This window comes from Bos taurus, chromosome 7 (assembly GCF_002263795.3).
Source record: "Bos taurus isolate L1 Dominette 01449 registration number 42190680 breed Hereford chromosome 7, ARS-UCD2.0, whole genome shotgun sequence".
Taxonomy (NCBI): Eukaryota; Metazoa; Chordata; class Mammalia; order Artiodactyla; family Bovidae; genus Bos; species Bos taurus.
In genome coordinates, this window is record NC_037334.1 from 96531005 (window position 1) to 96556088 (window position 25084).

Consider the following 25084-nt stretch of genomic DNA (forward strand, 5'->3'; position numbering starts at 1 on the left):
GATCTGCTTCAGCCTTTAAGAGAATTGAATTCCCCTCCCCCATTTTTTGGATTCACTTGCTTTGGTGGCCTTGTGACCAGAAAACATTCAAAAAAAAAAAAATCCAAGTGTCGACAGTAAACAAATAAATAAAGCCCCAAAATCCATTGAGAGAGGATTAACTGAAAGGGTAAAATAGCTCCCATTTTTTAGTTTTAGTTCATTAAAGTTTCAGGTTGACTTTTCTTTTTTAATACTTCATTTTTGTTTATTTGGCTGCATCCATCTTAGGGGTGGCATGAGGGATCTTTCTTGCAGCATGCAGGCTGTGTAGTTGTGGTATGTGGGCTTAGTTGCCCTGGGGCATGTAGTATCTTAGTTCCCTGACCAGGGATCCAACCCAGTCCCCTGTACTGGAAGGCAGATTTTTAACCCCTGGACCACCAGGGAAGTCATTCCTATTAACTTTTCAATTCTGACAACTAGGTACTTCCCTGGGTCACCTGCATTTTCAGAATTTTCACTATGAAAACCTGCTCGCACTAAGTACTGTCTATTTACTTGCAGACATCATCTAGCTAATTACTACATGGAAATATGGAAATATCTGAGAGCTACACGAGGGATTGCCTCAGAATAAATTGTTTCCAAAAGCATTTTATGGCTACCTGCGTCAGAACTCCCAGGTCAGAGTGGAGCCGCACTTAAGGTTCGCACGGTGCTCAACCTTGAGTTGGGTGAGCAAACTCTCTGCGCTATTGCACTGTCCAGTTTTGCCACGACTGGTTTTCATTGTTGGGATCCACTGTTTTCTTTTTTATTAAAAGCATTAGCAGCCACTGATAATGAAAGCCAGGGGCCACCAGAAATAGACCAGGGGAAGTTTCCTGACTCCCCAGCATAGCAACAATTCATCAGCACTGAAGATATATGAAGTGTGACTGCAGAGTAAGGCCAGCGATTAGGCTTCTCCACACAACAGAACTCTTTACATACAAATGAGCACCATTCCCTCAGGCCAGCCCTCAGAGAGCCTGTGTGCTTATTGCAGTGCTGTGATTGGTCTGGAAACACTTTTAGATTTCCCCTCCAGGGGGAAAATGTTCTTTTGAACATCCTTAATGGTGACAAAAGTTGTTCTTTGAGGGTGAATTTGATTTTTGGAAATGGTACAATGTATTCAGAGTGAACATCTGGTCTACCCAGAATCCTGTTCCCCGACTAGTAGTTGGAGAGGCATTTCTTCTATTATTCACTCTGTCTCTGAAGTCTCTTGAGGAGAAACAGTTTCAAAAGTGCCCTGGGAAATGGCCACATTTTCCCTGTGTTCCTATCTGAACCCGTATTTGCCTGAGGTGACTATGGCTCCCAACCTGGTCCAAGTCACGGAGGTGGCCCTCCCTGCTTTATCACTAGTTCCGGGTGGGCAGACCTGAGACTTGGGTGACTGAGTCAACGGAAACGCCACTCTGGCCCTCAGTTCTGGATTCACCACTGCCGGGAAGAGAATGTCTCACTCTGCTACGATGTAAGAATGAAACTGCTGGCCGCCATCTTGCTGCTCCAAGGGGAGAGAGCCTTACTAAAAATGGAGCCAACACAAAAGAAAGGAGATTTGAGAAATGAGTAGTGACACAAATGAATGTGCGCACATCTGTATAGTGAGAGAGATCAAGTACTGATTTATGCTCCTGGATCCAGACGTACTGGATCAGAGTAAGCACTGTCCCAGGACTCGTTTGTGTCAATAAACTCCCCCTTTTCAGACAATGGACTCCCCTTTTGGCTAGTAGGTTTGATTTGGGTTTGCCTTGCTGCACTTGTGCATGCTAAGTCGCTTCATTTGTGTCCAACTCCTTGCGACCCCATGGATTGTAGCCTGCCAGGTTCCTCTGTCCATGGGATTCACCAGGCAAGAATACTGCAGGGGTTGCCATGCCTTCCTCCAGGGGATCTTCCCCACTCAGGGGTCGAACCTGTGTCTCCTGCTTTGCAGGTGGATTCTTTACTGCTGAGCCACTGGATAATCCTGACTAATTAGTGAGTGATTACTAACTAATCCTATAGAACAAAGCCAGGTCTGATGAAGGAATTAACTGATCAAGCAAGGAGTAAGGAAGGCACCAAGGCACGATGACGATCATTCACTGAATGTTCCTCGAGTAGAAATTCAGATTCAACTATACTTACTACCTGCTAAGTATTAGGACTAATAGTTGAGATACTGAAATAAACTAGTCTGTTCAGGATGGTAAGGTGCTTTCTGCTGACAAAAGAAACTGATTTTATTCCTTCGCTCACATGGACTTAGAGGGCTTTCCCACAGAGGCGTTCGTGACAGAAATGTCTTTGGCAAAGACAGCACTCTTGAGCACTGTCAAATTACATTATTAGTTTTCCAAGGTGATTAATTTTTAAAGATGCAACATTTATTTGAGATTATGAATTCTATCTGTAAACATTGAATTCTATTTCCCTCTGTTCGTGTGGAACATGAGAACACAGGAATTTCTGTGAAGGGGAGGAAAAACACGAGGGTTAGCACATAATATGTAAATTTGTTGCAGATTTGGGAAGGCCTCCTGGCTGGTGTGAGAGCTTACATTGGGGGCAATGAGTGGGCAGAAATCTGACTCTCTTGCCAGGCCTAAGTCTGGTTTCCTCAGCAGCATTTCTGTTGCTTCTATTTCTACTGTTTTGCCTCATGTCAGTTTTCTTGGTCTCTTCTCAGGAGGAAAAGTCCAGGTAAATCTAGAGTCATTTTGCTCTGAAGTTAGTAAGGTGAGATTTCTTTGGTTGCCAAGTGCTGATCCAGTCAGCTAAAGAGTTAGTGAATTTACTGCCGGCGGTGTGGGCTGGCCGCTCTTTCTGTTTCCTCGGGGCCTCATAGTCTCACCTTCTAATTGTGTTTCTGCCTCTTTTTGCATCTGCTGTCTACACTGACCACCTTCTTCTCGTCCTCCTGACCAGCTTCCTCTGTTGACGCATCATTCCTTTTTCCTCATCCTTTCAACTTGCACAGCACTCGTCAACCTGACTCTTCCAATTGAGCTCCCATCTCGAACTGCCAAATTCCTTCCATGTTTCTTGGTTCCCATTCCTGAGGGGGATGGACTGATCAGTCCCGTTTGCAGTTTTGAGCCAGATTACCCAGAATCACTGGCTAGCTCTGGGACATCCGTGCTCAGGATGGGGCAGTGCCGTGGGGGTGTCCACTGAGGACACCAAGGAAGTAGGGGAGTGAAGGGGTGGGAGAGTGCAGCTCCACGTCCGGTGCCTGTGTCTTTTCTGCAGGACCTGCACAGAGGCTTAGTAGCTGCCATTTTTAGGTCATCCAATGTTCCTATTTCTAGTGATGCCAGTTGTTAGAAATTTTCAAAGTGTGTTTGTGGGATAGGCAGGAAGGAAAGCACTTCTTTAGTAAGTCAGCAAGTAGAAGAAGCTGTGATCGGAAGAAGAAACAAGTGATGGCAAGGGGTGGGGTATTGTCAAGCTAATCTTGGGGTGGGGGTGGGGAGCAAAGAGAAAACAAAGGGACTGTCTGGAGAACCAGTTTGAGATGAAGACATATGCCCTAGGGAGGTCTTCAGTAATATTCCTGAGACCCACAGCTCTCTCCCTTATTCTACTCTCCCCTGCCTACAACCTAGAGCTGTATTATGTCCCATAGATCCATTTGTAAATTACCCTGTTGTTTATATGGGGTTTCCCAGGTGGCACAGTTGGTAAAGAATCTGCCTGCTGATGCAGGAGATGCAAGAGACACAGGTTTGATCCCTGGCTTGGGAAGATCCCCCAGTGTTCTTGCCTGGGAAATCCCAGGGACAGAGAAGCCTGGTGGGCTACAGTCCATGGGGTCGCAAAGAGTCAGACATGACTGAGCACGCATGCATAGTGCATATATATATTTGTTTACATAGGCTCATCTGGGAAACTTGCCATCATTTATGACCTTGCTCCTGTGGAAAAATGCATTGTTAGGATTGAACAACTGAATTACAAATGGACTTGTGAAACATGCTTGCTGCTAAAATTGGGAACTGCCTATAAATAGATAGCAATCCAGGACTTTCACTTGGGAACCAACGATCACTAGAGAATCAACAGCTCTCAGGAAATACTTCTGCTTCCCTTTCCCACAACTTACTTTGCACCAAGAGAGAATGTGCTACCAGGGTTGGGTGAGGTTTAAAGAAATGACTTTAACCATAAGCTGATAGAAGATTTTCACAGTTTCCAGTAAAGAGATTAAAGCTAATTCCAAATGTTGGAGCCAAAGTGATAAAAAGAGTGGGAGCTACTCTCTTGGGAGAGAAAAGGCAGCTAGCCCTTCTGCTTCTCTGTAGCTCCAGGAGAGTGAAGAGGCAACCTCCCCTGTCCTCCTTTATTCCTTTCTGTACTCTCCACCAAGAGGCTGATTATGTTAGGCCAAGGCTGTGCTGCCTACTAAAGAATGTGCTAAGTAGCTCTTGGCCAAAAGAACTCAAATTTAAGTGTGATCAGAAACACCTGGTGAAGTGGTAAATAATCCAGACTCTCTCCTGGAATTTGGTTAGCGGGTCTGGGCGTGGACCAGGAACTTGTATTTTTAAAGGATGATTCTGGTACAGGTAGTTTGTGTGGCATATTTGAGAAAAAGTCTGGACCTGGAACAGATCTGTCTCTCCTGCTAAGATAAGATGTGTGTGTGTGAACACACGCTTGCCCAACTTTAGTTCTGGGCTCCAGGAAAGCCTCTTGCCCAAGCAAAAGGTTTTGCTCCTACCTAAATCAGAAGAGCTCAATGTCTTTAATTTGGGGCCAGTGCCAAGTTAAGTAACAGCTCCCACTAGTTAGGCCGCAGGCCTTTGAGCCAGAACTTCCTGGGTAGAACCATGGTTCTAACCTTATTGCACATTGGAACTACCTGGGACCTCTAAAAAATACTGATGGCTGGGTCCCACTTCCAGAGAGTCTGATTTCATTGATCTGGGGATCGTCTGAATAGCTAGGATCTATTAAATCTCCTTGAATATTTCTAATGTGAGCCAAAGTTGAGAACTACTGGGGTAGGGAAAATATTTTCATTTCCCTGGAGCCCTGGCTAAAAATAATCTTAATATTCACCCTTTAAAATGGTGGACACCATAGAAGAAATCTTGAGTTTTGCATTTCTGCAAGGTAAAACAAAACAAAACAAAAATCAACAATATACAAGAGCTAATGTCTTAAATAGTCTTTACCTGTAAACATAGTCAGGGATAATAAAAATATTCTTAGTCTGGCTTCTTTTGTCATTTGGCAAGAAAGAGAGGCATGGCATGACAGAACTGAGAACCCTCTAAAGTATTTCAGAGATTAAGTCAACTACAACAATGCTCCTGATGTCAAAAACTTTCTCTAAAGAAATTGAAAGGTGTTCAGCTTTTATGTTTTCTTTCTTGTTTTCCTGAGACCTAGCTGATCAGATTTATCATTGATGTGGGTACAGCATTTCAAGAATATCTATGGCTTGATTCTTTTCCTTTTCTAGAAATAGGTGAATGAATGTAACAGCAAACATATTGAACAAATGGACGACCAAATTCTGATCATTAGAGGAACAATGACTTTATTAAATCTGTGATATTCTGATATGTTCATACAAGTTAAGTGACTAATTTTCTTTAAGCGGTTTTTTTCATAACAATCTGGGGTATTTGGGTTTTGTGAAAATTAAACTATCTCTTGTCACAAATCAGTGCAATTCTTTTTTTTTTAATTTTTAAACATTTTTTTTTTAATCAGTGCATTTCTGTATTTAAGGATGATGACATTGGTCTCAGAGACAGGTTAATGGGACTATGTCTGAGTTATGTTGGAGCCCTGCTGAAAAGTTTAAGAAACTGTAAGTAGATATGCAAAAATTAAGAGTTTTAAACTGGGCGTCCTTTCAACAGAGCAATGTATGGATTTTGGGGAGTTTCACATACACTCTGAAACAGTCTGTGTAATTTTGAATGTAATTGTTTCATCCTGTTTTCCTAGGATAAGGTCCATAGCTTCTATCAGATTCTTAAAGAATTTATAACCACAAAATGTTAGAACCCAGGGTTCTATATATTTAAGTAGAGAATCCTCCACTCCAGGCCCATTCAACAGTGTGTTATTGAGAAGATATAGAAAATGAAAAATAACAATAGTCTACTTTGCTGTTCAACCCTGCTAGTCTCAAGGCCAGAATTACATATGTTTGTGTGATATACCTTGGAAGGAAAGTTATGACCAACCTAGATAGCATATTGAAAAGCAGAGACACTACTTTGCCTGCAAAGGTCCGTCTAGTCAAGGCTATGGTTTTTCCAGTGGTCATGTATGGATGTGAGAGTTGGACTGTGAAGAAAGCTGAGCGCCGAAGAATTGATGCTTTTGAACTGTGGTGTTGGAGAAGACTCTTGAGAGTCCTTTGGACTGCAAGGAGATCCAACCAGTCCATTTTAAAGGAGATCAGCCCTGGGATTTCTTTGGAAGGAATGATGCTAAAGCTGAAACTCCAGTACTTTGGCCACCTCATGTGATGAGTTGACTCACTGGAAAAGACTCTGATGCTGGGAGGGATGGGGGCAGGAGGAGAAGGGGACGACAGAGAATGAGATGGCTGGATGGCATCACCGACTCAACAGATGTGAGTCTAAGTGAACTCTGCGAGTTGGTGATGGACAGGGAGGCCTGGCGTGCTGCGATTCATGGGGTCACAAAGAGTCGGACATGACTGAGCGACTGAACTGAACTGAACTGATGTGATATACCGACAGACATTAGGTCTTAGCTGATACTGATTTGTGATAAATGAACATCAAAGGGAGTGGCAAAGATTCTGACTTTTGCTTATTTTGCTGAAACTCCCACACCGTGGCGGGAAGAGTGGGCAGTTTTGACCAGCCAGGAAAAGTTAATAGTGGCCAAGCCAGAGCCTCTGCTTCCAGTGTACGGAATGGGTACAGTTTTTCTAACTGCCAGGCAGAGACTACATTTAATATTTTCTAGCCGATTCCTGTTCCTGCATCTAGTTAGATAATGTCAGCCTGAGGTGGTCATTGTTAAAGACTGCAAATGCAGTACAGAAGTACCTACTTTTCATCACACCTAACACGGGAAGCTGTATCTTTTCTGAAATGATAAAGAGTAATGACTTCTTAAAAACATTACTTTAAATAGGATGTGATTTAATTTTAAAATGTATTCACTTACAGATATTAATTCTAATTTCTATTTGGGAATTTCTTCTAGGTGGCATTTAGCCTCATCATGGGGAGGGATGTGATTGTTTTTTGTTAAAACAATATTTTAAATAAAATGTATCTAATATTATATAGTATTATGTCTGCAAGACATTTGAGTAGGGAAGGTATATAGCTAAATTTTTCCCTGGGGTGAGAAATCTGATGTGTGAAGTTAAGTTTTATTGATAAGGCTACTTCCAAAATACATGCTCAGTATACAGTTTCTTGGGGATTCAAGGAGTGACAGTTAGCATTGTAGATATTTAGGTATGAAGCTACAACTATCACATTTTTGTAAACATTAGTGTAATTATAATGGTTTCAGCTTTCATGAAAGTTAATGCGCATTTGCCTAAACAGGAAGAAAAGGAAATCTTATTGAAAACTGAGAAAAGTGTTTTTATTAAATTTGACATTGGAGTAAATGCAAGATAATCCATCCCGTGTTAAAACTAAGGAACTATGTGTAAGTGTTTAAAACTGGCACTGCTGCCATTCTTAAGTTTGAGTGACGGAGAACCATAAAAATGGTTTGCATTTGCTTTTGGTTTTCTAATCAGTTGGTTGACCCAAGCCATTTTAAAAGAGACATGGCAATGTTTTGTCCCTCCTTTAGAGAAGAGTCCAGTAATTTAAACGGGAAAGTGACACTACATCTGAGCTACTGGTGGCTTAAGTTCCCGAACAACAACAAAGACAATTAACAATTCCTTTTCTCTAATGCAGGAGAAACAAATCAAATGTAAATATAAGTACTGTTAAATGCTAATAATTTTTCAAAACGTTGTCGTCTTAGAAATGCCAGTAACTGTCCCCAGTATAGATATATGACTGAGGTGGCAGACATAAAAATAAAGCACTTCATCTGTTTGCAAATTAAAAATGCACGTGACTGAGGACTCACAAAAACTGGATATTAATTCTTCTTGAGGAAAACAAGTAAGGTGCTAACCTGGGTGCCATTTATCCCCATATGGAAGAGCGGGCTTTAAAAAATTAGGACAATGACAATTTAAGCCCCATTACACTTATATAGTATTTTCATACCATTACCACTTCAAAATCTTTGATGGTGGGATGTCCTGATAAAATCCCCGCTGAAGTTTTATGTTACACCTGCTGCTGCTGCTGCTAAGTTGCTTCAGTCGTGTCCGACTCCGTGCGACCCCATAGACGGCAGCCCACCAGGCTCCCCATCCCTGGGATTCTCCAGGCAAGAACACTGGAGTGGGCTGCCATTTCCTTCTCCAATGCATGAAAGTGAAAAGTGAAAGTGAAGTCGCTCAGTCGTGTCCGACTCCTAGTGACCCCATGGACTGCAGCCTACCAGGCTCCTCCGTCCATGGGATTTTCCAGGCAAGAGTACTGGAGTGGGGTGCCATTGCCTTCTCCGTATGTTACACCTAGTGGAGTGTAAATGATCTTGCAGCTGACAAAGCTTAAGAAGAAACTCTGACTCCTGGATATTTTAAAAAATAATCCATATTGTTTATTTAATCCCAAGTATTTTTTAATTGCTATCATGCTACTTTCCCTAGTCCTGGCTGGTGTTTTTTTCGGAGTTGCTACACTGGTTCTTTCTTTGAAACAACATACGTAATCCAGCAAGGCACATGTCAGCCAGGCTTCAGGTTGAAGCCAGGCCTGGGAAATATTTTCCAAACAATCCCGTCTTCATCCTTTCGGCCTGAGGTGGAACTATTGAGAACTCAATGGGGAAACTGCACTGAGGGGGACGTTGGGTCCTATAAGGGTCCTACTATTCTTGAGATACTGTGCATGGAATAAGTGAGGAGAATTACTACCGCCTTCACATAGCATCTGGAAGTGCTAAAGCCTCTGATGACCAAACCTCTCCATGAGCTTCCTCATGGGAGAGTCCGGCTTCTGCCCACCTTGGGGGCAACTGGGACCTGGTCTTGCTAGTGATAGCCACAAAGGGCCGTGAGGCTCAGCTGATCATCACTGGGTGAAGAAGCGTCAGGATCACTGTAGATCTGCGTCAGGGCTAAACTCAGGATCTCTTTCTTTTCTTTGTAAAACCGTAGTTCTTGTCCTGCTTTCCTGGCTTCCTCCAGCTCCCTCAGGGCCATTCGCAGCTCTTGGGAGAGAATTCCTGGTGACTCCCGCTCCTTCATGATCCAGTCTAGGGCCATGTGGCTGCGCATCTTTTCATCCAGGGAGTACTGGGAATAATAGGAGATGACTTCCTGGGAACCAAGAGACAAGGTCCAGGGCATCAGTGAAGAGCAACAAAAGTACCTGGGCTCATGGCCTGCTGATACTTCGTTTCCTATGCCTCCACCCCCCACCCCAGCACACAAACACCCATGGGGGTTCTACCGACAACCAAACCTCTCTGATGTTCATGAACGGAAGCCCAACCCCAGGACACACCTCTTAAAGGATCAAAATGACTTAAGTTGGTACCCAAAGTAAAGGTCTCCAGGTTGAATCAAAACACTGCCACCAGGAATGACCTAAAATTATTCACAGAACAGAGCTCTAACCTCACTGGAAAATATATGTTCCTTTGAAACTGTATTGTTACAACAATTAGTATGAGCTTTACCTCATTTATTTATAATCCTTCTGCCCAACATTAGCTGCTTTGGCAAGATAGAAGGAAACAACTGCTCAGAAGGATTTGGGCAGAACTGGGTTTGGTCACACCCACTGTAGAAAACAGGAAGCTTTGAGTCAGGACAAGACTTAGACACCAGGAGAGTCAGCTTCCTACCTGCTGTGTTGTTAGCATAACGAAGATGACAGACTAAACAGCTCACAGTCACTATGGGAAGGACCCTAACAATTATGGAAGATAGGTATTATCATCACTGATATCATAATGGTAACTTTATGTGCACTGTCTCTTACTTTCTGCAGACAATGCAAAATTAGTCACTATCTTCCAATTCTCGTGTTTAAAATTCGCCCATACACTGTAATGTCATGTATAAGTTTGATGAACGCTCTTTAAAAAGACCTTGTGGACTGGATGTGTTGCTTATTTTTATTTTCAAGAACATATGGTATTTATTTATGACCTTAACAAATTAAAAACAATCACGGAAAAGTGTTTGTAACCAACTCGGCATGTTTCAAAGGCTTTTTATGAAATCAAAGGAAAAGAAAAAAATAGCCAAAGCCATTGTCAGCTACTCATTTCTTTTGCATCTTTGACATTTTGAAAGCCAGGCTTTCTAGGCAAAGAACAAAAACTCCTGGGGCAGCAGCGCATGGAAAACTTTTACATCCGCCCTCATCTTGCTGCCTAGTAGAGGCTGTGCTCCTCATACAACTTCCTGTTAGCAAATTCTCAAAAATAAACTACTATCCTTGAAATCTAGTGGGATAAAGGAAGAACAAATCTTCAGTGATAGTAGGGTGAGAACCATTAAGTGCATGGGAGGGGCTTGCCTTTGCCACAAGAAAGGGGGCAGGATGCTTTTCATAGATGGCTAAGAAATAGTGAGGCCCTGTCTCTGAAAAATAAAGAAGGAACTTCCAAACCCCAAAACTGAAGTGACTGGAAAAAAAAAAATTGAAGTTATAGAAAACAAAAACAAAAAATTGAAGTGATGGAAATACCATGTCTCCCACCTTTATAATCAGTTCTGTTACCCACTGGGAACATTTGGTGGGGGTGAGAAGAATCCTCCTGCTATAAATAACTACCTGTTCTCGGTGAGGAGGTTTGGAGGCGGCGCAGACTCACATTTCTTTCTGCTTTGAAGAGTGGGAGGGGGCACACTGCATGGAGTAGATGCCGTATCTGACTTAGGAACGAAATCTGTCTTACTGATCCCTCCATTCTAGCGTTCAGTACAGGTGTCTAAATCTGTCCTATGGCCAGCCGACATTCTTCTTAGTGTGTGTGGTCAGACCCTGATGCAACCAGACTGATATATCTAGATCTAAATCTAGATAGATATATCAGAGAGAGAGATACCACATAGAGATATACCATATATATATATATATATATATATGTATGTATATGTTAGTACACTTATATGTTGCACATATAGTTATGTGCACATAATATTACATATATATGTTAGCATATACATATATACATGTTAGTATACGTATACTTCCCTGGTGGCTCAGACAGTAAAGTATCTGTCTGCAATGAGGGAGATCTGTGTTTGATCCCTGGGTTGGGAAGATCCCCTGGAGAAGGGCATGGCAACCCACTCCAGTATTCTTGCCTGGAGAATCCCCATGGACAGATGAGCCTGGCAGGCTACAGTCCAGAGGGTCTCAAAGAGTCGGACACAATGGAGTGACTAAGCACAGTATATATATATATATATATATATATATATATATATATATATATATATATATATCTCCTCTGCTTTTAATAAATAAGGTGCTAAACAGAGAAAAATTCAAATAAAGGAACCTCAGTGGAAGATGCCATACAACACAAACCTGCTTTTTATTGGCAAAATCTCACCTGTCGGGAACATTTTGTTTCACGAAGGGCTTTGAGGCTTCCATTCCAGTGCAATAGTTGGAAAATGGTCATAAGCTCCTATAAAACCCAAATGTTTGTCATTAGTCTCAAAGCAGAAATGTGAAAGAAAGTGCCTCAGTGATTGCTGAAGAGGTCATAACCCTAACTCCAACTATATCAGGCAAATGGAATACACAGTACTGTCAGAACACTTTGAGACTTTTCAAATACCACAGTCGTAGGCTTCCGGAGCGTTTTTCCTTCCCTCCTCTGTTTTATCTATATTTGGCACGAACTATTAAATAATGGACAAATACCTCTCAACAGTGTAAACACATATGCTGTAACAATTTTACACCCAGGAAGCTATATAAATATACCAGCACATCTTCGAATAATGTGTAGGCAAGGCTATTTATTGCATCATGTAAAAAAAACTGCCTGAGACTGGCAATATTTTAAATGTTCATTTTTAAAGGAATGGTTAAACGAAATGGTTACAAAAAGGAATGGTTAAATCCTGAAGTGTAGCATAATATAGCACCCCCAAATATGCAACTTTGGTATATTGATTATTTTGAGCTATAACTACTTAAAAACTGCAAACAGAGGAAGAGGCTTTCTCTGAACTCCCCTTATGTCCCAAAAGACAGATCCTCCAAAAGGAACTTAATTGGTATAGATCCCTTCTCCAGAAGTTTTATCAACCAGGGTATACTGACTCTTATCACAGAAGTAGAAACTGAAGTCCACTCCATGCTCAGCCAAACTTTGTCTCTATCATATCTCCTATCTATTCCTCTAAGGATCAATTCATCTTTCTTAAAGATTATCTCCTTTCTCCTAAGGGGCTTCCCTGGTGGCTCAGCAGTAAAAGATCTGCCTGCCAATGCAGGAGATCTAAGAGACACAGGTTCGACCCCTGGGTGGGGAAGATCCCCTGGAGGAGGAAATGGCTGCCCATTCAAGTATGCTTGCCTGGGGAATCCCACGGGCAGAGCACCAGGTGAAGCCTGATGGGCTATAGTCCGTGGGTTGCAAAGATTCAGACATGACTGAGCAACTGAGCAGGCGCACATGCGCTTTCCTGAGAGGCCCACACCCCCTCTCCCCTCCGTATTAAGATAGAATTTAATCCTGAATTCTAAGCCACCTTGTGGAGGTCCTCATTTTTCCCTGGGTATCTCTCACACATACGTGAGGTGTACTTCTGTTTTTCTCTTCTGAATCTGTCTTTCATTACAGGAGTCTCGGCTAAGAATTCAGAAGGATAAAAAAGAAAATGATTCTTTCTCCCTTACAACATGGTCGTCCTAGTAAATACAAGGCAATCACAAAGGGTGAGAAGGCTCTCTCGTTCTAATGTAGAGTCTCTGTGTGGTGTTGTTAAAAGCAAGGTGTCCAACATGTATACTGAGTGCTACTACTTGATTAAAAAAGAATTAGAAGATGCCTATAAATATTTGCTTATAAATGCCTAGAAGAGTTCTGACAAGATACAAAAGAATCTGGCAACATGAGTCGCCTCTGGGGAGAAAAATGGAGCGAGACTTTCCTCCGACACTCATTTGTACCTTTTGAGCTTTGAACCAAGTGACAATATGCCATATGAAAATAATTTAAATTTTAAAAAATTCAGGCCAAAAAATAAATATAGAGCATATAATGGACAAACTACAGAAACTGTAAAATACCCCTGAGTTTATAAATTCAGTCAAGAAAATGCCTTAAAATATGACCAATAAGGATGAATTAATATTAAAGCCACCCACAGTTTTCACATTCAACGGCCAGGGCTGAGCACAGCATTTAGCCTTTCTGTCAGCATCATCCTTTCCCTGCATGATACCGAGTGCAAGCTAACATGTATTCAACATACTGAAGAATTTGTTTTTCCAATCTGATTAGGATTAGCAGTCTTCCGCAGGAGTCGGACACGACTGAGCGACTTCACTTTCACTTTTCACTTTCATGCATTGGAGAAAGGAATGGCAACCCACTCCAGTGTTCTTGCCTGGAGAATCCCAGGGTTGGGGGAGCCTGATGGGCTGCCGTCTATGGGGTCACACAGAGTCGGACATGACTGAAGCGACTTAGCAGCAGCATTGAAGTTACCTACATTTTTTTTTTCTTTTTTGATCAGAGAAACATCTACAGTGGATTAGTGGTAGTACAAACCACAGCCACATACCTATTGGAAAATAACAATACAGTTAAGGAACTTCCTGGTGATGAGACAACTTATGAAAGCTTAACATTTGAATAGATGTCTATGCCCATTCAAAAAAAAAAAAAAGTGGACTTTTATTGTCTTTATGTCTGCTTGCTCTGGAAAACGTTTTCACTATGAAATCTGGAGACATAAGCTCAGTTTGAGATTACAGTTTCCTTGAAATTATGAGGTAAAATTTAAAGAGATAAGATCATCAGAATAAATATTCTCATGTCTAAATGTCTCATGTCTGAATAGCACTATTCTCATGTTTAAATTGCCCCTAGAATGTAATGCTTTTCTTCTTTTCAGTTTAGGATTTCGTGTATGTATTACTACACAGTAAGCACCACAAGAACACACTTTGTTAGTCGCTCAGTTGTATCTGACTCTTTGTGACCCTATGGACCGTAGCCCACCATTCCTCTGTCCATGGAATTCTCCGGGCAAGAACACAGGAGAGGGTTGCCATTCCCTTCTCCAGGGGATGTTCCTGACCCAGGGATCAAACTCGGGTCTCCCACACTGCAGGCAGATACTGTCTGAGCCATCAGGGAAGCCCAAGAACAGACAGAGACCTTGGTAAGGGCAGAACCATGTGTTTCCATTAATTAGAATCTGACATGGACACCAGCTGAGCCACATACTGACCCCATGTCTGCATGCCCAGGGTCCTGGGTCCAGGCCAGGGGAACTCACCCCTCTTATGGCTCCTCTCCACTTCTCTCTGCCCCCTTCCAGATTTCCACTCTGTCACAGCACTGTGCTGCTTTGGGAAAGTGAGAATCTTTTGTTCCCAACCAAATCCATAATCTATCTGGCTCCCACCACTGTGCCTTTTACCAAGATAACCCCAGTGGCTGAGGAAGGCAAACTTGTGTTGCCCTCCTTGCTATACCCTCAGGCCTACTCACCGAATGCTTTGCAGACATAAAAAGAAATGGATAGGAACGCTGTTTAGGTTCTGATATGAAGCAGTCTCCGTGGTGTTACAGGAGGGACAATATTGACAAATGTTTTATTGTAAGACTCCTCTTAAATTTTGCATTTTATTGTATATGTCTGTTTCCTTAAAGAAGACAACGAATGCCACTCCACTCCTTTCCTCATCCTGCAATCTTCACATAATGTCGACAACCCAGAAAGAGGTATTGAGTTTATTCTGTGACTTCAGTAACCCTCCTGGCATCGTCCTTGTATCCATGTGGCCCAGTTTGAGAAACAACCTATTGCTAACAGAGCTCTTAATTCCATCCTTTGATAACTGTCCCGCCTTCACAATGTATTTTCCCTCCAATGTCCTCTAAGCTTTCATTCTTATTTTTGTGCCAAGCCCCTCATCCATATAAATTTCTGTTGTGTCACTCAGCAACCCTCCTAACACTGTGGAACTCACAATTCTGTGAACAGAACTGGAAATCTTTCTCATATCCCTTGGCAACCTACCCCTCTCATAAAACTTCCCCACTGAGACTTGGACTGTTTTCGCCTGCAGGAGGAGGATTATCCTCCTCACCTCCTCTGGTTTGTCTAAATTTCTATCCTGTCATCAAGCAGTTCTTTCCTCTGCAGTAACACAACTGCCTCTTCTTCCCTGCAGCTCTTGTTCCTAAATCCCCTAGGAAAGATAACCTTCTTTCTACCTTCTTACTTTGTGTCCTGATCTATAGTGCTTGCCCTCCTCTCTGGAGGAGGATAACAGATCTTACCATCGTTACATGAAGTATACTGAAATATTTCCACATTCTCCCTGTCCCATTTCTTTATTTCCCCTCCCATGACCAAGAATTGATGCTTTTGAACTGTGGTATTGGAGAAGACTCTTGAGAGTCCCTTGGACTGCAAGGAGATCCAACCAATCCATCCTAAGGGAAATCAGTCCTAAATATTCATTGGAAGGACTGATGTTGAAGCTGCAATTCCAATACTTTGGCCACCTAATGCGAAGAGCTGTCTCATTGGAAAAGACCCTGATGCTGGGAAAGATTGAAGGCAGGAGAAGAAGGGGACGACGGAGGATTAGATGGTTTGATGGCATCACCGACTCAATGGACATGGGTTTGAGTAAACTCCAGGAGTTGGTGATGGACAGGGAGGCCTGGCGTGCTGCAGTCCATGAGGTCGCAAAGGGTCGGATACGACTGAGTGACTGAACTGAACTGACCTGAACTGACCAAGTTTGCTATCTTCAGATCTTCCTGAAGCTGTGTGAACCCTGGCTCAACCCCAGGAAATCCTTGCGTGCTTATCATTGATGCCATTGGAAATCCTTGCATTATGAAAGACTGGCAAGGAGAGGGTGGCTGTGGGCTTCTGTGAGGACTCAGTTCCTAGTTTTCCCGTGACTCCTCACTGCCTGGTCTTCTCAGCCTTGTTTTCTACTTGTTGAAGCCCTATCATTTTGAATGAAGTCTGTTTGGTGGGCTTATCTGTCCTGCTTCTTCCTCACTGAAGTCTTTGAGCTGTGTTTGTAACGTAGGCTGACCTAGAAGCCTGGCTCCTCTCCATGGGCTTACAGATAAACAAGAAGCTGGCCTAGAGGTGGGGTTAAGACTAGGGCCAGGTGAGTGAAGCAAGACTTAAGGTGAGTCACATAAGTTCAGGGTCTGTTATTTAAATCCTATCTTTATTTAAAATTTGGATGTTTCATTTGTCATAGATTTTTGCACATTTATTTTGAGTTTTAAATGTATTACATTATAATATTATTTGCCTTGATTACTGAATTTTTGTTGCTCCTTTAAATTTTGTACCCCAGTTGAATGCTTGACTCTTCTTACCCTAGTCTGGGCTGTTCTGGGGATCTTGTGTCAGGGACAAGGGCAGTTTCACGAGCTTGTGATCTGTGCAGTCACACAGGCTTTGAGCTTGGTTTAGTGCTTTACTATCTTTAAATTCATAGCAATTTTTGAACAAAAGGCCTTAAACTTTCATTTTGCACCAGGCCCCATACATTATGTAGCCAGTTCCCTTTACCAAATATTAGTACTCTTGCCTGGAAAATCCCATGGACGGAGGAGCCTGGTGGGCTGCAGTCCATGGGGTCACTAAGAGTCGGACACGACTGAGCGACTTCACTTTCACTTTTCACTTTCATGCATCGGAGAAGGAAATGGCAACCCACTCCAGTGTTCTTGCCTGGAGAATCCCAGGGACGGGGGGAGCCTGGTGGGCTGCCGTCTATGGGGTCGCACAGAGTTGGACACGACTGATGCGACTTAGCAGCAGCAGCAGCAGTTGCTCAGTTGTGTCTGACTCTTTGTGACCCCATAGACTGTAGCCCACCAGCCTCCTCTATCCGTGGAATTCTGCAGGCTAGAATACTGGAGTGGGAAGCTATTTCCTTCTCCAGGGGATCTTCCTGACCCAGAGAACGAACCTGGGTCTCCTGCACTGCAGGCAGATTCTTTACTGTCTGAGCCTCAGGGAGCCCCCATAAGTAAATTCGAAATCAAATGGTGAATTGAGTCCTGTGTTTTCTTTCTCTCCAGGAACATTGGAGTTGTAGCTTTTGTTGTACAGCTTTTCTGGTTCATGTTGTCATTAAATTAGATGTCATTAGATTCATTAAATCTAACCCAACAACAACTGGGGTCTGTCCTCACAGAGCTTCCTGGTGTTGCCTCCTACGAGAAACGATGTGTGGCCTCCCAGCTACTTCGCAGGGAGAAAATGAACACTGCTTCTCTCTGGAACTCTGTCTGGGAGACTGGCTTGGTTCTGTGATTCATCAGGAATAAGAAAAACAAACAGTGTAAATGGAGAACTTGAAAAGCAGGTGGGCACCATCTCCCAACCCAAGAGAATGGATTTAAGAGGAAATTTGTTTATGGGATGAGGTTTTAAAAGGCAACCTTGAGAATTTAGCAAAGATGTAAATAAACAGCTCATCTTTGGATTGCATTAGGCTTCAGAATAAATATATTAACCAGCTTCAGTCAAAGTCTGCCTTGAATCTGACCTTGACAAGACCCAGTGGCTAGAGCTGCCACCATCCCACCCCTGCAAACATGAGGCAGTTTCTCTACGGAGAGAGGCAAGGCTACCTTAAGCAGGCACCCCAGCCTCCCGCCCTGAAGTGAAGGTAAGCAGAAGCCGATCAGGTTTCTTCCGAGCTCTGCCTCCTTAAAGGCCCCCCTGGAAAGCCTGAGGGCAGTCAGGAGACACCAGGCTTGTTTTTAGACTGTATAGTGATCCGTAGCTAGATACAAACACACATCTATTACCCACCAGGGGGACTGAATTGCTGTGTTGACTGCAGACAGCCCAGGCCTGTGGTCAATTCCCATTATGAGCAGAAACAAGTTGAAACATTTAACCCAGGCCACGGAGGAATGTGTAGGAAACCAGCAGGCAAGCTGGGGCTGGAGGAAGGAAGAGGGATGTACTTCATGGCCCTCCCTGTGGGTTGCCAGCATCCCTACTGGGAGGAGGGAGTTTGGATTTTTCCTGCTGTCATGTCTTCCTCTACCTCTGTCTCTCATCCGGCACCCAGCCTCCTTTACAAGAATTTATGAAGCATTTCCACAATATGAGTCAAATTATTATTTCACATTCTTAAATACCTTACTACGCAGACCACACAGAAGACATGCAGCCCATCGTAAGGCAATTAAAAAAAAAAAGTATTACTAAAAGGTGGTTGAGTACAGCCTTTCATAGTACTTGGACAGAATTTAAAAATTAAAAAAAATTTTTTTGCCTTCCTTATATTTGGCAGACTAACCCACTGCATTTAAAAAAAATCATTCTTGATTTTTCTGAAAAGAGTTACTAAATCCCATACAAGCTACCATGTTCTTGGCCAGGCAACACTCATTCTGTAAGGAAAAAAAAAAGTACAATATTCTTCTGTCAGGGAGAGAGGAGAAATTAAAATAAATGATTTCTTTCTTAGGGAATCATTGTGCTAAATGCTTTATAAATGCCACATTGTATAAGTCCCACAAAAAGTCTACACAGTGGACATCATGATTCTTATTTTGTAGATGAGAAAAACTGAGTCTCAGAATGGCTGAGTTCACAGGCGACAAGTGGTAGAACAGGCTTGGCTCTTGGATCTGTATGATTTGTTTTAGTTTGTGTTCCTTCTCTTGTGTCATGCGCCTCCCTTTCATGTTTCCTCTGACTTTAGATTGTTATGGGATATAAAAAATGACTCTTGCCTGTTTCACTCTTGTATTCTATAGCAGGGCTTCCCCCATAGCTCAGTTGGCCAAGAATCTGCCTGCAATGCAGGAGACGCAGGGCCCTGAAGCATTTATTGCTGGGAAGCTACTTTGTCCTCTTCTGGAGACTTTAGGTTAGATAAAGCTGTCAGGGGAGTCCATCCAGTAGCCTCTGGCATTTCAAGTAAAGCAGTCCTTCTTCAGAAATATATATCTATCAGTTGTCATTTTTTACTGAGCATTTGCCATATGCCAGGAACCGTTCTGAACTCCCTATGCAGTCTCGTTTAATCTCCACAATGGCACAGTGAGGTAGCACTGCTATTATTGCTACTATTATTCTTCCTGATTTATGTACAAATGAGGAAACAGATTTAGAGGTGGGCAGCCGAACCCACTCCCCAGCCAGGGCTGAGAACCACTGGCTGCTGCAAGCCGCTGTCTACACCAGAAGGTGAGCTTCAGGGTCTTCTGCAAACCAAGACAAGCAACATCAAAGGTCAGTGAGACCACAACTGCTTAAGGAGAAATCTGGATGACTGAGATCTTCCTAGGAAAGGATGAGAAAAGAGCGATTTTGCTTTAATCAAACAAGAGAGTGGTGAGTGAAATTAATGAATTTTAAAATGGGCAGGACGGACATATCCACCTGAGAAGTGGCTGTGGCACTGTAATCGGAAAAGAGTTTGAAAGGTACCAAAGATGGTATTTGAAAGCTGGCTTTAGGGTTCAGCTACACCACCACTGTAAATTATACCACGATGAACATTTTTGCCCATAAAACTTTATATTCTGATTGCTTCTTGGAATCTAACCTAAAATAATATAAATCTTGGAGGAAAAGTCTCCTTATTATAACACTGCATATTGATTCTTAGTAGCATTGATGTATATGGATGGTCAACTGTATTCAAATTTAATTTTTTAGAGAGCATACTTTTCATTCTCAACCACTATTGAATTTTTGTCTGTCAAGCCCAGTATAGGATAATAGTCAAAATATGAACTCAGAAATCAGACTGCCTGGGTCTGAAGCCAGGCTGTGCCATTTACTAAGCTGTATGACATACTTCCTTCAGTGATGACATGGGTATAATAAATACTCATACATTTACCGTAAAGGTTAAATTATGGTAAGATTTGTTAAATGCTTAGCACAGTGCCAGACAAGGTGAGCATTCGATGAGTGTAAGCTATTCTTCTTCTTCTTACTACTAATATAATTAATTTACAAATAACAGGTAATATAGTGCCTTAGCTCTGGTATTGCTTGTCAGCATGGAATGAAAACAGCTAGAGCTTGCTAAATTTTTTTATTTACTTAATGATAGGAGATGGCAGATCTTGTTTAACAAAATTACCATAACGGATGGGGAAATTATTTAATATACATTGCAGTCACCTTCATCTATAACTTCTGAAAATTAAGAACCAAACAGTCATGAGCAGTATTTCAAGCTGTTTGATTTGATTTAAAGGGGAGCTTTATACTGAAAAGCTGGTAAAGTCTTAACAGGGTCATAAGATGGTAATGTTCCCTACCTGTTTCTTAGCTCAAGTCTTCTACTTTCTTTGAAGAAGCAAAGATCGTGCCTTGTTGACTTGTTTGTTTTAGCCTACTGCAGTGCTGCTAAAAGAGAGTTATAGTGCTGGATTCTAAGACGGTTAAATTAAAATGACCAAAATAAACAGAGAGCTGTTTGTGATAAGACTGGCATTCCCCCAGGCTTCTAGGGGCTGTGTAGCAAAATAAACATGTGGCAGGTACCTGAAACTCTAGCATGGTCTTCCCCATGTTTGACTCCAACATGTAGTGATAGGCTCCGATGCTGGTGCTCGGGTCGTCTGCATCATCCAAAGTGCCCTTGGGAAGGAAGCAGGAAAGGAAAGCGTCACAGATGTTTCTTCCTCTTCTTTGGGGGTCATGAATGAATCCTGTGGCCCCACGGTGAAACTCCTGTGCTTCTAACCCTTCAGGTGTGCACCTTATAACCATGTCCAGCTGATCTGGGATAAAAGCCTTAATCTCACCATCTCTAAGTGAAGAGGATTTTGAAGTTGATTTGAATCTAGCTTTTCATTAGAATGTTAACTGATTATATACTCAAAAAGAATAATGATACTAAAGCAGAAATTCCCACATCTCTATAGGGTTTTTGTTGGTAGTGGCATTAATGCCACCCTAATGAGCAGCCATAAAATTAAAAGGCGCCTACTCCTTGGAAGGAAAGTTATGACCAACCTAGACAGCATATTAAAAAGCAGAGACATCACTTTGTCAACAAAGGTCCATCTAGTCAAGGCTATGGTTTTTCCAGTGGTCATGTATGGATGTGAGAGTTGGACTATAAAGAGGGCTGAGCGCTGAAGAATTGATGCTTTTGAACTGTGGTGTTGGAGAAGACTCTTGAGAGTCCCTTGGACTACAAGGAGATCCAACCAGTCCATCCTAAAGGGGATCAGTCCTGGGTGTTCATTGGAAGGGATGATGTTGAAGCTACAACTCCAATACTTTGGCCACCTGATGTGAAGAGCTGACTCACTGGAAAAGACCCTGAGTCTGGGAAAGATTGAGGGCAGAAGGAGAAGGGGACGACAGAGGATGAGATGGTTGGATGGCATCACCGACTCAATGGACATGGGTTTGGGTGGACTCCGGGAGTTGGTGATGGACAGGGAGGCCTGGCATGCTGTGTGGTTCATGGGGTCACAAAGAGTTGGACATGACTGAGCGACTGAACTGAAATGAACTGAATGAATGGTTGCCCTTTGAGGCTGTTTTCATCCATTATTGAAATCTTGAAATGCTGACTTGCTTCATAGGATTCTAATGATCACCAAGCAAATTATGTAATTAACAGGGAAAAAATTCTCCAGTTGTATGGACCATTCATATTTTACCACCATGATCCTTTTTTTTTAAATTTATTTATTTTTTAATTTGAAGGTTCAAGAGAGAGGGGACATACATACACCTATGGCTGATTCACGTTGATGTTTGACCACTGTGATTCTCAATGGGAACTTTTCATAATAGGCTGGTGTTCAACCCGGAGACATGGATTTTGGTTTATATTTTTTCAATTCTGGGCCACTTAATCTTTAAGAAACAAGGTGGGTGGGTGATGGGGAAAAATGAAATTCCCCTTCAATATTTGGTTATGGGGAGTGGCAATAAAAAAGCTAACATGAGCTCTGGAATGGCACTGGGGCCTGCCCTTCAATATCCCATGGCCTTGGATTCCTGGGAAGGTGGGCAATGGCTTTGTGAGACTGAGCAAACAGCTGCCAGCCTCAGATAGCCGCAAATTTATAGCTTTTGAATGCAATAACATTAACACACTACTGCCGAAATATTTATGTTGGCTTTTTAAATATCCCAGAGGAAATCCATCCAGAAGCCTATGAACCATGTATATTCTCCTTCCTTAGAAATTTCCATGAAAAAAAATGATAAATTACATTTACACTGAGGACCCCTCCCTGCTCCTGAGTAAATTCCACACATATAAATCAGGCATCATTTTCCTAACTTCTCTTCCTCAAAGGCACTTGAAATTTACAGGGTAGAAAAATAAAGGCTTCCTTTCATCCTCAGAGCAGAGACAGACCAGAGCTCCCTGAAGTCTCTCTGCCAGGACAACCACTCTCAGTCCCTGCCGCTCTCCCCCTCATCGCTTCTCTGTGTGATAAGAGCATTTATGAGGGGGGAAGGCAGCCAAAAAGGTCACAGCTGGTGTGATAATGTCACCTTCCTTATCAGTAGCTTCTCCAGAATGACAGAACCTTGACTTGCACAGTCAGGTTAAGGGAAGCAGGAGTGAAAATCTCAGGGTTGATCCATGCTAAAGGTGAAGCAGAAGGTAGCTTATCTCTTTGGTAATGCCCTTTGGTTTCTGCACTTTTGGTAATGCCCTTTGGTTTCTGCACTTTAAGGACACATAGGGAGACGCCTGCCCCAGGTGAGCCCCAAGGCTTCCTCCGTGGTAAAAATGGTTTATAGTTTGGAGGTACAAGGATCAGCAGCACCAAATAATTCATGGGGCAAATAATCTACTCCTAGATTGGCGAGAAAATGTCCTGTCTAAATATCTAAGACATAGGTTGGCTCTCAAAGTACTTTGCATTTAATTACATCTATTACAGAAATTTCCCGAGCTCTTGGAATAAAGTAATCGATATTAAGTGTGATAACTCTAACATCTAACAAATATTAGGCATACAGCTTTTCTCATAGCTAAGCAGTTAGTGGGTTTCCCTTGTGGCTCAGCTGGTAAAGAATCTACCTGCAATGTGGGAGACCTGGGTTTGATCCCAGGGTTGGGAAGATTCCCCTGGAGAAGGGAAAGGCTACCCACTCCAGTATTCTGGCCTGGAGAATTCCATGGACTGTATCGTCCATGGGGTTGCCAAGAGTCACACACAACTGAGCGACTTTCACTTCACTTCACTTTAAGCAGTTAGTATTTCCTTAAAAACATAGATTGCAGGACCTCGTGCTGGCTGGGGAATTGGCACTTTTAACAAGCGCTTCAGATAATTTTTATGATTAGTCAAGTTTGGGAAAAACTGAACTTCTTTATGTCTAGGTTAAAGTGGTATTCAACTGCATGCATCCTTAGGCCCTAAAAGAATCAGTGCTCCTCAAACAGCAAATACCCAAATAAACAAATCAAGATGGATAATTCGATCCACTTTGATAGACAGTGTGATTAATTGTGATCCAGGAAGGCTAAAGAATCTTGCTGAGACATGGCTAGGGAGACAGCCCCAATATCATGATTTTCAATCTAAGTGCTCTTTTTGTTGAAAATTAATGATTTAATGGGTTAAAAAAAAAACAAAAACAAACCTGCACAGTTCTTAAAGAACTTGTACACATTAGCATCTCCCAAGATTCAAAGGCCTCAGTACTCGCAGTATAGCCAGCTCCCCCTTCCCTGGTGGGTACTCACGCTGGTGGAGGCAACTGCTTCCTGCACACTCTCCATAATGAATTCCTTGGTGATCCGGCGAGAGGGCAGCTCATTGAAGAGGGAGTTGATTAGGGCCACTTTAGCTGCATCCCGTCTGGCCTCAGCTCTACTTAAGCAGCACTTAAGAAGGGAAGGAGAAAAGGAGTCGTTAAAGAATCTGGCATCTCATCATTTCGCCCCAACTCAATGGGTCTCTGGACATTTATTTCTATTTATACATTTACTGTCCGCATCTATTCTTCCACAGCCATTGCTAATCCCCTTGATGATCATGCAGACTTTCTTGCAGCCCCAGAGCCCATGCAAATGTCTTGGTTAGTCTTCAAATGTTTTAGTGTTATTTCACAGTCACTGAATGCCTACTATGTACGAGAGGCTTTCACGCTCTGTTAATAAATAATAACAAAAGTAATAATGGCAACTGTTCTGTGCTCAGTGATTGCACTCATTACCAGGGCCCTCCTCAAATCTTTATTTCAGAGAAAAGAAAGTAAGGAACGAAGGAAAATGGGAGACACGTTTAATACCATAATTAAAAACGTATATTCTGGAGTCAGACTCCTTGGGTTCCGATTCCAACTCTGGAACTTACTAGTTGAAAAACCAGGGACAAACTTGTCTTTCTGTGCCTCAATTTCCTCCTCTCTAAATGGGAATAATAGTGGTCCCTGTGTCGTAGGGTTGAGGATAGGCTCAATTCATTAATATAGAGAAAGCACTGAAAATACTCAGAATGTGGTAACACTCTATGAGAGTACCTCAGGCTTACGTGTTTTTAACTTTCAGGTTAGGACCAAGTGGCTTCTGTGAAAGATGGTTTGGGCTTTTGCTCTTTAGTGTTGGATGGCAATCTACAAGCTTTTCAGGTCGCTTCAGGCAGCAACGCCCTTCAAGCTTTGGACCTCTCTTAAGGTTTAGGCCAGCTGCCTCAAACCAGGGCTGTGGAGACTGGGAGAGGTGTCTCTGTAGTTATGGATCTGGCTGGAAATATTTGTACAGGATACGAATTCTGAGTCAGTAGTCTTTCATTAAAGCTTGGGTAC

The 25084-nt window shown here is 42.4% G+C and overlaps 1 protein-coding gene across 1 annotated transcript in view; it reads right to left on the reverse strand.

Annotated features, from left to right (window-relative positions):
• Positions 1-5552: 5552 nt before the first annotated feature.
• Positions 5553-25084, reverse strand: part of LIX1 (limb and CNS expressed 1) — a 55611-nt gene continuing 36079 nt past the window's right edge. Inside the window, 4 exon segments of the mRNA NM_001078003.1 lie at positions 5553-9430; positions 11686-11763; positions 20834-20929; positions 24021-24161. Coding sequence (NP_001071471.1) covers positions 9143-9430; positions 11686-11763; positions 20834-20929; positions 24021-24161 — 603 coding nt within the window. The 3' untranslated portion in view covers positions 5553-9142.